At 40.2% G+C, this 15,223-nt stretch overlaps 1 protein-coding gene across 2 annotated transcripts in view; it reads left to right on the forward strand.

Annotated features, from left to right (window-relative positions):
- llgl1 (LLGL scribble cell polarity complex component 1) overlaps positions 1-15,223 on the forward strand; it is a 38,509-nt gene that overhangs the window by 14,409 nt on the left and 8,877 nt on the right. For both annotated transcript variants that reach the window (XM_032587508.1, XM_032587507.1), the window contains exons 3-14: positions 3,610-3,691; positions 3,782-3,942; positions 4,027-4,173; positions 7,366-7,528; positions 7,641-7,776; positions 7,983-8,037; positions 8,416-8,570; positions 9,383-9,603; positions 10,600-10,667; positions 12,098-12,263; positions 13,718-13,822; positions 14,605-14,897. In XM_032587508.1, coding sequence (XP_032443399.1) covers positions 3,610-3,691; positions 3,782-3,942; positions 4,027-4,173; positions 7,366-7,528; positions 7,641-7,776; positions 7,983-8,037; positions 8,416-8,570; positions 9,383-9,603; positions 10,600-10,667; positions 12,098-12,263; positions 13,718-13,822; positions 14,605-14,897 — 1,752 coding nt within the window. The remainder of the gene's footprint in view (positions 1-3,609; positions 3,692-3,781; positions 3,943-4,026; positions 4,174-7,365; positions 7,529-7,640; positions 7,777-7,982; positions 8,038-8,415; positions 8,571-9,382; positions 9,604-10,599; positions 10,668-12,097; positions 12,264-13,717; positions 13,823-14,604; positions 14,898-15,223) is intronic.

Here is a 15,223-nt window from a genome sequence, read left to right on the forward strand (position 1 = left end):
ATTATTTACTTTAATTGTCTTATCTAAAAACATGACCTACATTTTAGCCCAAAGCTAAAGATTTCAAAGGCAATAATTGATCACAGATTTGTGGAGACTAGTCTAACTTGTAAATCTAGATCGCATCAAGATGACAAACGGAGGCGAAGTGTCAACACCGAGGATTTGTAATACTGACCAATAAGCACAGCTGTTGGTGGGGGAAGGAGCTTAAATGAGACAAACTGAACCATTTAATAAGGTGTTAGAGCAACAGAGGCCTAATCGTTGTGAGGAAGTGCTGACATCATGGCTGGAATCCCTCCACCAGCTGTTCTCTGACACAATGCAACCAGGAAGCCGATGAAGTACGCGTGTGTGTGTCCCAGAGCCGTGAATCATGTGTCACACTTCAGCTTTCATGTTTCTCTGACTGGCAGTAAAAATATCTCATTATCTTTACCGCCACCTCCCTGCCAGAGGTTTTTTTTTTGTGAGATATGAAGACGATTGGAAGCGGAGATCCTAGCAGTTTTGGTCCTGCCAGCGGTGCCACAGGGCGGCTAAAAGTCAAGGCTGTGACAGACTCCCAAATAGTCATTAGTGGTCCTCACTCCCCCGCCCCCTGCCTTCATTCCAGTCTAATGTGAGCTGGGAGCCGTATAGATTTGTGATGAGTGAGCTGTGGCCAACATAACTTTGCTGCAGTACAAACCAACCAGCGAGGACCATCTGCTTTCTGTCAAGCTATCTGATAAATAAAAAAACCTCAACTTTCTTGGTTTTTGCTTTGTTCTCATTGGCATACCACAAATACAAATCTTATTCATTGATTCCAGCTGATATGAAGTGGTTTGACTAAAATGAATAGATGGGGGGATATTTTAAAAACATATCTTCACAGGACAAACCTTTTGAAGCAGTTTCTCTCAGTTTTTAAGATGGTTATGAATGCCAGACGGTGGAATTTGCCATTTGTGGAAATACAGTGTCTCGTTAAAGTTTTCCCTTTGACCATTTCAATGCATTGGAGCAAGTGAAAGTATACTGGGTTTTTTTTTAACAATTACAAACGTAAAATCTCTGGCATCGGTTTTCAGAGTCGAAATTTATTGTCACACTGATAGTTTTTCATTATTTTTTTTCTGTGTACTCCAGTAGCCTAGCAACGACATTTCTTTGCCAAATTCACAGTTGTGTCTTTGTGCAATGACAATAAAGTAAGTCTAAGTCTTTTGCTGCAATTATAGCTGCTGGTTATTTTTGTGGTTTGTTTTTATTAGCTTTGCATATTTTACTGACAAATTGGCTCAAGCTGGGTGTGTTTGAATGGAGAATCCCTATAATATTTAGTTTTCAATTCAAATCAGACTTATAGAGTCTGATTTGAATTGAATTTGGACTTTGACTGGTCCAATCTATCGTATGTCTTGTGTAAACTAATTGAAGTACTTTTAGAAAACGACGTATTAAAATAATGGCTTACTTAATTTCTATCAGTTACCCTTTTGTGTTTCTTTTTTTGTCTCGAGCCACGGTTCATGACCCGAACGTTCCTCCGACACCTCGACTTCCAGCTGTTTGAGGCATGTGTTATTGTGGTGAATAAAACACAGAGCCAGGAAGTGACAACACTCAGGAATGCCAGTATAACACTCTGATTGGCCTCCAGGGGATCAGCAGTGGGTCGTAGCGAAATAGGTGGGGATTTAATTTAAAAGTAAAACCAAGCTGGTGGAGATGAGGTGGAAACTAAGGGGTTACTACGAATGAGAATAGGAGCCGATAAAGAAGGTCTCACCACAAACCCTAGTGGGCCCCCACTTTCTTTTGACTAGAAAGCAGTAAGACAGTAGTAAGGTAAGAGTTAAAACACTGGGAATGGTGGTAACAGCTTTTAGTTTATGGGTATCACACAAAATGGAGGGAAGAAGGGGAACTAATGAGGAAAATGGAGGTTGATTTCTATCTGAATGCACAAAATAGGAGCAGAAAAGAAGGACTCTTAACACATCGCCTTTTTCCTAAACAATTCAGAATGGCTTATAAACAGTAATACGATTGTGTGCAAAAACAAAAATGAGTAACTTATGTTTGCTCAGATTCCCACAGCTTTGTGTAAGCATTGGGTTTAAGTGTGTAAGTACTAGAGCTACACACATCTCTTAAAGTGTGTAGCTCTAGTTTTTGAGTGTAGTCCAAAGTTGATCAACTCTGCTTTACTTGGTGCGCTAAGAAAAAGAGGACTGTTAAAATCCCTGTTAATTACACACACTCTCAAGCATACAGACGAGTGGGTTCAGGCACGTGCGTCATCTAGTGCTGATAATTGCTATGATCTTTGTTTATAGTGCTCTACTTTCTCCCCCGTTATGGCACTGAGACGCTGCGTCTTCAAGTTTACAGGTTAGGATCGTAACCTCCAATATGTGGCTGTTTTATTTTGTTTCTATTTTTGTTTTTAAGGAGCCTTAAAAATGTTTCCAGATATTTTCTACGTTGTCATGCGTAGAAATTATGTGGAGAGTATAATTATATTAACGAAATGCGTAGGATAGTGTGCAGTTTTTGTATTTGTGCATTGTCACCTTAGTAATGTTCTCCATCAAAGGTTTTAAATGTCAAATCCATTTAGATCCAAATTTTCACGTAATTTTGTAACTATTGTGAGCTTAGCTTTGTGAGAGATGTCATCACAATGACTTGGATTATAAACACAGATAATTACCATCGTATTAAATGTCTTATCGTCAATGACAGTGTCGTGCACTATGATGCATTAACATGCAACTGAAAGGAAAAAGAAAATGTGCTGGAGGTCAGAAATGAACAAAAATGTAGGTGCTATGCCGTATTAAAACTTCATGCTTATAAACTTATTCCTGCAGTTTCTGCACACATTTCAATACATTTCTGCATTCAGTTGAAACTTCCTACCTACCACATAAAATTATGGGTTTTCTATTGAACGCAACTTTTAAAACGGTCCATCCCAATTTCAGGTAACTTACTATTTTGGCTAATTTGATTGGATTATAATGGGTATTAAGAAACATGACTTGTCATACAGAAACATATTTAAAAGAAGAAAATCTTAGGGTCACTGCGCGTAACGGAAACCCTGTAAATTCTAGACACTAACAGGTACCATAGGTACATAACAGGCACAAAAATCCGTGAGAGACGACGGAGTCCCTGCTCGAAATTTAGTGAAAAAGGTGTACGGAGCCTCGTGCTGGAAACCCGTTGAAAGGCTGTTTACTTCGTTTTAAACTGTGTGATTGTGAGTGGGAATAAAAATACCAATAGGTATTTTGTTCCATATACCACAGTAGGAGTGTAACCGGTAAACCTTTTATGGATGCAAAAGCAAGAACCCCCCGCTTGATGACTTTGTGTTTCTGTGTTTGATATGATGTAAAGCACTTTGAAATGCCTTGCTGCTGAAATGTGCTATACAAATAAAATTTGATTGATTGATTAGCTCTCTCATTAGAAAGCATGAAGCTTCTAGTGTCATTTCAAGACACCAGAAGAGCAGATTTTTGTTTAATTTTTCTGCCTTATCGTAAGTAAATAGACACAGAAATGCTTCATGAGTTGTGGATTTCCTTGACCAGAACCTTTCAGCTACGGGGCTCCTGGAGTCGAGTTCACAGGGCTACACAAAGATACCACCGCTGTAACTCAGATCCACTTCCTACCTGGTCAGGTGAGGGTTAAAAAAAAAAACATCATCTTGCTTTCTGTTTGTAATATTCTTCTTTCAAATTAATTTCATGGAGTTATTTCCGTGTCTTAGGGTCGTCTCCTGTCGCTGCTGGATGACAACACAATTTATCTTTGGGAACTGGTGGTAGGGCCCCACAGAGAAGTGGGCGGGGCAAAGAAAGAGGGCGGAGTCTGTCTTAAACAAGTGGATAATTACACTCTGCCTGGAAGGCCTGGGATTGAGAGCTGCAGGTAGGAGGAGAAAAACCATGCAGGACTGTAGCTTCTGATTTTTTTAAACCTTTTTAATTTTTTATTTTTTTTGCTCTATGTCAGCGCTACGCATGTGACTGTCCTCCTCTTGCTAAAGTCATGTGACCTGCTCTGCGTCGGAACAGAAGGAGGAGGCGTTTACTTTGTGGAGTTGCCCCGCCTTGAGTTAAAGGAGAGCCAGACGCTGCTGCAGGACCAGGTCACGCAGAGGTGAGACAGTCTCAGAAATGAAAAGCAGGTTCTGTACATAAATTAAGCTCAATATAAAAAGAGACATATGAACATCATATTCAGATTTAGGTTTGAAGCAAAACATGAGTGTCGGCTACATTATTCTACATTAGTATATGCCTGAGAAGTGAATTTAAATAGTGAAATGCATAATTTCTAGATTATTTTACACACGCAGTGGAATATTGAAAGTGTTTACTTCTGCTTATGTAATATAGAAATATTAGCATACTGAAAAGTATGTCCATTCTCTGTACAGTACATGCACTCAATACTTGGTTGGGCTTCTTTTGCATGAATTTAAAATAAATTTTTAACTGAAAGAGGACCTTGAACCACAGAGCAACAGTCCAGTCCTTTTTTCTTTTGACATCTCTGAAGAATGGTTTAATAAAACAAATGTGGCATTTGTAGCCAATGTCCTCAATACGTGTAAATATCTCTTTAAGGTTAGACTCTTGAGCTTCACTTGTTTCTGTTGCTTTTCCTCCCACTAAACATGTTATCCATATGCTTAATCCAGTAGTCTGCCAAATTTTTAATTTTATAAAAATAAATGACTGAAATGTTTGTTTATTTCAATGACATTCTTATTTGATTTGGCATGCCTCGAAGTGATGCTTAAGTTCTTGACATTGCAGAAAACCTAAATAATATGTAGCTGTTGAAACAACCTATCCAATCTTTCCTTGTTTTCTCTTATTGTCTGTCACAGTATGGTTTCTATTAAACTCTAAACAGTCCAATCTCTTTTGCTCGTGTCCAGCTGAGTAGATCACACACACACACACACACACACACATCTGCTGATCCAGATATTTGTGTTGTACCTCTCAGCAGCAGGCAGATCAGGTTTAAAAGGTTCATGGTGTTTGGTGGAGCACAGACAGACATTCTGCCTCTTTTTCCTAAACTTGTTTTTACCTTATTTGACCAAGAATGTAAAACTCAGGTAAAAAATATTAAATAAAATTGTAGTCATACGTTAACAGATGAGCGTGTGGATGAGATGCGGATGATGTCTCTGTCAGAGTCAGGTTTTGGTTTGTCGATAACGCCCGACAGTAATTTCATCTGAGCTCGTCATAAAATAATTTAGGATACCTTTTAAAAAAATTGTTGCTTAGCCATCCCTCATTAACGTAGGCTGGCAGAGAGGAGCCAGCAGGACTGAGACGTAATGAAGGCCTTGATAAGCTCTGTGTGTGTTTGTGTGTGTGTAGGTGCAAACGAATGGAGATTTCAGACAGTGACGCTTTGTACCAGCTGCCAAAACTCGGTGTTCCGGTCGGGGAAGGGTTTCAGCTGAATATCCAAAAGCGCACATGCAGAGGGAAGCGAGTGCATACAAATCCAAAAACACACATACACAGAGGTCTATGGCGCATCACCAGGATTCTGCAACAGGATGCTGGATTCCCTAAAAATACTTGTGAGCACACAGACAGAGACAATGGCATGTTATGTTAGGAATGTTTCTGCCTCTCTGCGTCCGGAGAGGATCTTCCTCAGCGAGCTCCATCCCAGCAGTCAGATGTTTTGTCTGTGTGTCGGGTGTGGGAGGAGGGGATGGGCTGGCTTTGCTTCATCAATACTGAAGAGTCCAGAAAACCTCAGTGGTTTGGTTTTCTTCCCCTCTCTGCTGCTTTTTTTCCCCCTTCCTTCTTCTTCTATCTTTTTCCTTGGCCGAGGGAATCCTCTGACATCTCGAGGGTGTGTCCTGCTCCACATTCCTCCGCTGCCTCAGAAGAATGTCTGTCTGATCCACAAGCTGCAACTCTGCTTCATCTCGATGTTGACAGGCTGCGCTGTAGCCTTATCTCTCACAGATGGCTTCTGCTCTTTGATTATTTCATACAAGTTTGAACTGTTTTCTGGAAATTGGAGTAAAGTGAGAAGCTCTGCTGTTTTTATCACCTCTAAGAGTTTATACCCTCTATAATATTTCCCTTTCTGTGGAGTTGTTGTTGCTGCATCCTGTTCTGATCATGGATGTTGTGGTAATTTGGATTTTTTAATGATTTATTTACATTATGTATTGGGCCTTTAAGGATGATATGAGCTTCAATTTGTCCAAACACTAATATAAATATAAATACTTATTCCTGAAATTTACAAACAGTTTCCTTCATATTTTTGTGGATATGTACACACTTGCTGTCCTAGTCAAACCAGGATATTATAATGTATATTATAATTGATTCTGTAATTGGTTAAGATAATATTTGGAATATTTGTCTGTCAGGATCAGTTGGGCTTTTCTAGAAGCTAAATGTCTTTTATAAAACCCAAATTTTATTCAATCAATCTTTATTAAACACAGCTAAACATAAGGAGGTGGAGAAAAATGTTGGGTTTGAAGGAGTTGAACAGGTTTTATTGATGTAAAAGCGACATGAAATGAAAGTAAAAGTATTAAAGGGTGTAGAGTCTGAAATCCTGAGTAAGGTATTAAAAAGTTTAGGTGATAATAACTGATAAATAAAACAAGGCTGAAACGGTACACAGAGAAATCTGTATTACATCAAATAAATACAGCAATTGAATATTGAATTTTGTAAAGAAAACAATTTAAAGTAAACCTTTTAGCGGTCGATTTGAGGTGACGCAGAGAGGTTGTATCTGACGGTTATATGTTTTTATTCAAGTAGTTCAAACTCTGACACAATAAGTTGTTTCGTCAAAGCTGGTCTTGGATTGGATGAAGCATCACATTAAGTCAAACATCAAACCTATGTTTAAGAAGCTTCCCTGCACATTGCTTTGAAACATTTATCCTAATTTAACTATATGCGAGACTATGTGTATAATAACTCTGCTTATAAAAGTCATGTTCTATTGTATAGTGATCAGAGAACAGCTCAAATAAATCGAGAAAAACCTAAAAATTTATTCTGTTTACGCCTAAGTTGGCTTGTAAGTTGTTTAAATCTTCAGGTTTTCCCTTTATTTCATTGATGACTCTGTTTGCTGGTCCAAATAGCATTTTCAAATTAAAACGGTCAAACACAAAAGCAAAATGTGACCAAATATATAGAAAATATGCCGCATTAAACGGGTTGCTGAAGTAATCAGAGTTCATAATTTCCTGGGCTGCTTTCAAATCCCACCGTTTTCTGGCAAAAGTTAACAGATGTTTTCCTTTTTTCTTTTTTTTTTTCCCCTCCACAGCCTGCCAGATGAGTACAGATGTGGGAAGTCGTTGGGGCCGGTTGAATCCCTCCAAGAGCATCCTCAGCAGCCAGGGAAGATTCTGATTGGCTACAGCCGCGGCTTGGTGGTCCTGTGGGATCTGGGCGCTCGCCACGCTGACCAGCTGTTCCTCGGCAAGCAGGTACTTAAAACTCAAAGCTGGGTCACATTATTATTATTATTATTATTTTTATTTTTCCTCCTTGTGTGTTCATGTCTGGTGGTTGTGTGTGTTTGTGGTAACCTTCCTGCAGCAGCTGGAGAGCCTGGTGTGGGAGCGCTCTGGAAGCCTGTTCGTCAGTTCCCATAACGATGGAGGATACGCTGTGTGGCCCGTTACCAGTGGCAACGCTTGCACTCACCAGCCAGGGTCATCCACCATCCCATATGGTGAGAAATGTATACACAGACTCGAAGGCTACGTCATTTATTAGTTCAGTCGTGTTTTGTGGAAGTTCTAGATTTAAATTTGACTTAATGGTGTTTTGTTTTTGTTTTTTAATGAGATTTTTTTGTTGTTTGGACTAAAACATGCGAGGGATATTAGTTTGAGTTAAGCCAGTCCTGTTCTCACAGTTGCAGCGTTTTTCTCACAGGTCCGTTTCCTTGCAAAGCCATCAACAAAATCCTCTGGAGGACTTCACAGACAGGGTGAGTGTTTTAGTTTTAGTTCATTTGTTGGATGTTGAAACCGTCTCAAATTTCTGGCATAATTAAGCACAAAGAGTTGGCGTTTTAAAGTCTGTTTTGTGGTCAGGGATTTTTGTACTTGAAACAAAACTGCTTCTAATTGAAACAATCGTTTTAAATTACGGAAACCCTTTTTGTTTATAAAAGGGAGTTGAAACCCGTGGATCTTTTTGAAGTAAATTTATCCACAATCAAACTGCTCCATTCTCTTTAGGACCATGGAAATGCATCAAAACTCTACTTTCCAGATTGTCTCTATTTATCTTCTCCTGTCCTGAGAGTAACTTGTAGTAAAATCACTGTCAGCCAGGTAATATTCGCTACAATTTTGTGTCTCAGTCCTCCAGTGCTGCTGTACAGCGGGGGGATGCCCAGAGCCAGCTACGGAGACCGCCACTGTCTGACCATCCAGCAGGACAAAGAGCACGTCACTCTGGACTTCACATCCCGGGTCATCGACTTCTTCACCATCCACAACATGGAGCCGGACAAAGGTGACGGTCCGACCCTCATTAGAGAATTTACAATGCCATTTACTTGAATTTATTCACTAATTTTAAAAGTGAAGCTCTCATTTTACGCTGGTCAACAGCCAGTTGTGGTTATATTGTGGTTTTTGGATGAGCAATATTAACGAAAATTAACTGACAACATCACAAAAATGTAACCAATTTAGTCAGAAGATTGGATTTCTCTAAATCAAATTAGAATAAAAGCTTGACCTGATTGAGAAAAATGAATGTCATTTTTAGATTGAAAATAGTCCTAATTCAGTGGAAAAAAAACAGACAACGTCCAAAAAAAAATGTTGTAACCCAGTATTATTTATAAACAGAATGATATTTTTATTCGTTTAAAAATGTATGTAAATTTTCTCAGAACATTTAAATATTATCTGAGGCCATACAAAAAACATCACCACCAGACGGTCGTTAACATCTTCCATAAGCTGGCTAAGCAACAACAATTTTATTTGTATAGAAGCTGTTTCAAGTTCTAGAACACAATTATTGATGGAAAGTTTAGTGGAAGGAAAAAACATGTACGTGTGTTTAAAAAAAAAAAAAAACATGTACTAGCAATTGGTGTATCTTGGTGAAGAAAGGCCATTAGAGAGTTTGGAGGAAGATTAAGGTGTGAAGTGCAGCTGTCATTAGTGCTTCATGACCCACCACACACACACGCACACTCCTGAAGCAGACACTGCATCACTTTTCATTAAGCTTCTATTTTATCTGTTATCTGTTAAGATGTGTTTTATTCCCCTTCCCTCTTTAATCAGTTTTTCCTCTCTTCCCCCTCCCAGAGTGCGATGACCCGTCGGCCTTAGTGGTGCTGCTGGAAGAGGAACTGGTTGTGATCGATCTGCAGACCCCGGGGTGGCCCACCCTGCCGACACCCTACCTCGCGCCCCTCCACTCATCAGCCATCACCTGCTCCTGCCACATCTCCAGTGTGCCTCCTAAACTCTGGGAGAGGTTAATCAACGCGGGCAAGGCGCAGCGAAGCCGGCAGCACACACACATGGTGAGGAGCCGCTGGAGGAAAAAGGTCTTTTCTTCAAACCCAGCAGGCTTAAAGGAAGATTTATCTGTTGGCAAGTCGCTGTAAACATCAGGGTTGGTTTTTAAAGTGGGTTAGATGTGTAATCCGGATAATCAGTTTGTGGGAATCCGAGGTAAACGGCTTAACCTGACATGTTGGAATGGAGCATGGTTAACTCTCTATGTTCGGGTTTATTTTAAGGTTCAAAAGAAATCTGAATAAAGAGAAACAGGTGTGTTGGATCACATTGAAACCCCTAAAAGTTAAATTTAACAAATGTTGCTAGACGACAAATTGTTCCAGAAGTTATTGCGATAAACAATAATGTTGTTTTGAGGCCATTTTCAAGTAATATATTAGCAATGGCACAGTAATGCAAGAGCTCATTCATCAATAAAATTCTAACGAATGTTTTACTGGGACAAAATAAACAAAACAGAAACTACAAATAAAATGAATTATGAAAATTGTCCTTCAAACAAGTGACTAGTTTAGACCAACGTACCAGACTGAAGACTTTTGTCGTCCAATTTTTGGTAGAACGAGAGAGAGAAGATAAAAACAAATCATGCAAATGTGAATTATTAAGTGATTTATTACTTATTGCAACAGGCCTAGTCCCTAGCTTAAATAGCAGGTGTTAGCCGTTAGTCTTTTAGCTGGGATCAGCTGTTTGATCGGTGGCAGATTAGACTCATGCAGACGGACACAAACAGCTGCCGGTGCTGTGTTGGTAAATCGCTGCTCTTTGTTGGTCTGCGTGCGGCAAAACCAGAGAGACTTTAGGCAGCAGAAGAGCAGAGAATATGTTCACCGCAGTAAATGTTCGAGCTGGCGTCACGACGACATGGAAAACAAAGCAAAAGCATTTATTTGTTCGGGGCAATTTAGTAAGCGAACAATTACTGCTGCTTTTTTTAGGGTCCTAATTTGCCCCAACTCCTTTTCCTTTCTTTTTTTTCTCCCCTGTTTGTGCAGAGCTGGCCCATATGTGGAGGAAAGAATCTGGCGCCTCCACCCAAACAGCAAGAGCTGCTTTTGACCGGGTTTGTGCTTTAACACACTTACTAAGCCTCAGTTTTACACGCAGTATAAGAAGAGCATGTTTTTCACGCCATTTCTGATGGTAAAGAGGAGGAACACTACAAGAACAGCCAGAACCTTGAGCTGGAGCCGACGCTGATCTGACTGTCAGGACGGTTAAACCTGCGACTTCTGCCAGGAGTTAGACTTGGTCTGGTACTAGATTTTCGTGGAATGATGAATTTAATCAGAAACCAGACTGTGAAACAGCATTTACGCTGCCATTCAACACAAAAAACAGTCCCTGCTGCTGCTGAAATAGTCCAGATTTCTGCTTTAATTTTATCTGTAAAATGTATTTTTTAATTTTGATTCTGATGCATTGACATGGCAGTCCATGGCAGTTTGTGTTTTCTGGTAACAGCTTTGTTTCAGCCAGCTGTCTGGCAGTGCACAGCAGCAGAATTGGCAGAAAGGCAGTGTTACTTTTGTCCTGTAAAAGTCGGGGAAAGCCCCGGCCGCTTTGGCTCGTTCTTTCTACTGCATCTCATTGGAAGGACTTTAAACTAAACCACAGGAACGTTGGGATATTTCAGTTGTTTTCAAACGGCAGCTTTACAGCTTTGGTAATTATTGAGACTGATAACCAGCCCATGCATACTGGAAGTCCTGAATTTTTGACTTTTACATGTTCCATGCACTAGTTTCATAATTCCACTATTAAGAAAGTAAAAACTGAGCAGATTGAATATGAAATTTTGTTAAATATTTTGTGCTGTTGTGGTTATTTGTGCAGAAGGAAATCTGATTGGTCAGTGTTACTATTTTAGTTAAGCTACAAATTAAGGCTGCCAAGCATATTGTGAATATATTGTTTATGCAATATCGGTGTGTGCAATATTAGGATTGTTGGAGTTCAGTAGTTGTTTTCTGATGTATTCAAAGTGTTATAAACTTGTGTTTTTAGTGCTAGTGTAATGTTTATTCAGGTAGACAGTGTCTCAGCTGCACATGAGATTGTCCACAATGCAAAAAGTCACAAAATGCTGGAAGCACATATGAGAGGGAGAGAGAGAGGATATCATCATTGCAATATTTACCCAACATTTATCAACATCGTAAGGTCTTCTGATATTTTGGAACTTTTTTTTTTTTTTTTTTACAAATGGACAATAGAAGATTCAGCCTCTATGCTGGAAATGTGCATTTCTTTTTGGGAAGAACAAAGAAATAAAATGCAAAATTCAGCTAGAAAAGCTATCACCACAAAATGATCAAAGACAAAACATTTGAAACATTTTCGTCTTAAAAAAAGGCGGCGTAAAAGAGTTGGAAATTGTCTTATTTTAGAAAAGTCCCCCCTCTGATGTGCTAAGCTACACTCATCGGTGTAAACGGCATCAGTCATGACTTTGTTTGATTTCCTCTGATTTTATTTATCTCGCGTTTCCAGGCACGAGGACGGGACGGTGCGCTTCTGGGACGCGTCGGGCGTCGCCCTCACGCCGCTCTACAAGCTCGGCACGGCCAACGTCTTCCACACCGACTGCGACGAGCCGCCCGACTCCAGCAACGACACCGACATGCAGCAGGAGGAGGAATGGCCCCCTTTCAGGAAGGTATGGACTGAAAGAACGACTCCAACCAAGGTCTCCTCTTCAGGGTTCACACGCCGGGTTCAATTTTACCAGCTGTGGGAACTAACTCAGTCCCTGAACGCTACGTCTGTGGCCTCTTTTTCCCATCGGATGCTTTTCATGTGTTTGGATGCCAGCTCTTGTAGTTAAAACTTTGGCTTTGAACAGGTTGCAGTCTGATTGTGGTTTAAATAAGCTGATTTATATTTGGAGTGTGAGTAATTTCAGGAGTTAGGAAGTAAAAGATTGGAGATGAGTCACCACACGACAGCGAGCGAGTATCGGTGTGTCAGCAGGATTAGCTCACATCATCTGGTATTTCAAGTGAAACAAAGATTAGAAGATAGTGAAAATACAGGCTTGAACACTTTAAAGAAGGGTTTTTGTTTATTTTTCCCTTTTGCATTGTTTCGTCTTTCCAACTCGCTACACTCGCATTTCTCCTCTTGGGGCTCATGGTAACAGAGCTGCATGTTGAGGAATGTGGCCCTCATATGGGATGAAGAGACCTTCCCTCTTTTCTCAGCTGTAATAAAAACCAGACCTATGGGCTCTCTCTCTTTCTTTCTCTTTCTCCTTGTGTGCATGTCTGCGTGTGTTTGCCATCAGCTTCTCCAGCATTTTGTTTTGCAGAGACTCTGCCTCCATGTGAGCAAAGATTCTGTAGGAATTCCTGCCGTCTCTGTGTGGGAGAGCGACAGATTAATGTGCATGTTTGCATGTTCAGTAAGGGTGGAGGGTCTGCTAATAAACAAGGAAGAAAGGAGGCTCAGGTTGCAGCTGAAATCGGATTGAGATGACTTGGTACTTGTCCTAGTTTGCATCAAAAGTCCTCGACTTTTCATGCTAATTTGAAGATTGTGTGTCACAAATTGTTAGATGGCAATAAACCACTATTAAAAAAAAACGACAAAACTGTGTAGGGCTGAAACGATTAATCGTGATTAATCAGTTATTGAAATAATCGTCAACTAATTTAGTAAATTATTAATAGTTAACTGGAGTCAACAGACTTTAAAAAGGCAATATGGTGAAAAAAACGAACATATTCAGAGCAGTAATTAAGCCAAGACTGTAGAAAAATATATATATTTTGCATTTAAGATAAAAACACCTTAGACTGTAAATATGTTCTAGGCAAAACTCCTCAAGTGGTTTTAGCTTCACTGAAAGCATTTCATGCAATAAAAAGTTTTTTCTTTTCTAAAAGTAATTGGATTATTTGTATATTTGCATCCTGAAATACTGCATAAAAAGGCTTAAGTGCTTAAATGTAAGATCTGTAGAACGTGCATTTAAAAAAAAAAAGATTAATCATCAGAATAATCGAGGAGTTAATAAAATAATTGTTAGTTGCAGCCCTAAAAATTTAGTGTTTTTTTGTTGTTGTTTTTTTCAGGAATGAATGACAGTAATTTTCATTTTTGCCTGTGTAGGTGGGCTGCTTTGACCCGTACAGCGACGATCCCAGACTCGGCATCCAGAAAATCAGTCTGTGCAAGTACAGCAACAAGCTGGTGGTGGCTGGAACAGCCGGCCAGGTGAGCATCCGCTTTTTCACCTCACTTTGCCAACTTTTTCTAAGGCACTGTAAGTCTGCAAAACAAAAATCAGTAAATGCAGTTTTCAACAGAGCATGTTCAGTACACTGCACCGTCAAAAAGCTTCATGCTGTGTAACTACAACGTCAGCTTCACTTAGAGAGTCTCCTATTGTTTCAAGTTTGACACTCTTTGGGGAAAAAAAAAGTCTCGCACTGTTTGCTTTGTTTACAACACACATTCCCTGTGGCTTCATATTTGCTAAGTTTGTCGCATCTATTTTCAAAGTTGGAAAAAATGTTGAAGTCCTCTGCGTCATTGTCATCTGGAAATGTTTTCCTACGCTCCCCTTCTCACGGAATGAACTAAAGTAGAAGCTGCTGGCAAAGGAAAACACTGATGGAATGAGATCTGGCCGTCAGTTTTTGTCATGTAGACAGGTAGACTTGTGTTTCCAGCTAATGGAGTTGCTGAATTCTAACCAGAAGACCCTTAGCGTGATGGAAATGACAGTTTATCTGCTGTGATGCTCTGACCTCTGTGAGGCTGGATAAATGTGGAGCCATCACATTACCTTTTATTGCACCTTTGAAGCTTTTGTCCTTTATGCTCCGGAGCAAAACGACAAGGTACAACAATCAGAAAATGAGTAAAAACGTCGAACCTCAAAAGAAAACCTTGAAAATACAGTTTAGACTAATTGAAAGTGTGGCTCACGGGACATGTTGACTTCATGCAGAGTAAACCGTTTGCCCTAGAATAATAAAGCCGTCTCTCCACAGGTGATCGTCCTGGCTCTTAACGACGAGCTGTCGGACCACTCGGTGGACGTGTCGGTGGTGGACCTGCTGCAGGACAGGGAGGGCTTCACCTGGAAAGGCCACGACAGGCTGGAGGCGCGTCTCAAACCCGCGCCCTTCCCGCCGGGCTTCCAGCCGCAGGTGCTGGTCCAGTGTCTGCCGCCTGCGTCGGTCACGGCGGTGGCGCTGCACACGGAGTGGAACCTGATCGCCTTCGGGACGAGTCACGGGTTCGGCCTGTTTGACTACCACCGGCGAAACACGGTGCTGGCGAGGTGAGGAAGAGGACGTTTGGGGGATCACCGGGTTCATAATGGTGCTTGAAGTCCTTGAAAATGCTTGAATTTCCAATGTTTGGAAAATACTTAATTTCTGTATAAAGTCATTGAAGATGCTTGATATTCAGATTGAGCAGTTTTGGAAAACGTTACGTTGAAACCAGAAGACACTTTTTTTTTCTCACTATCTGAAGTTAAACCAAACCAAAAATGTCTTTTTTTTTTTTAAATCACTTATCATAACCAAAATTATTTCTATTTACTGAATACCAGAAGGCTTGGAGAATGTTTTCTAACTTTCTTTGTATATTTAATTTGAGCAG

Source organism: Xiphophorus hellerii, chromosome 16 (genome assembly GCF_003331165.1).
Source record: "Xiphophorus hellerii strain 12219 chromosome 16, Xiphophorus_hellerii-4.1, whole genome shotgun sequence".
NCBI classification, from domain to species: domain Eukaryota; kingdom Metazoa; phylum Chordata; class Actinopteri; order Cyprinodontiformes; family Poeciliidae; genus Xiphophorus; species Xiphophorus hellerii.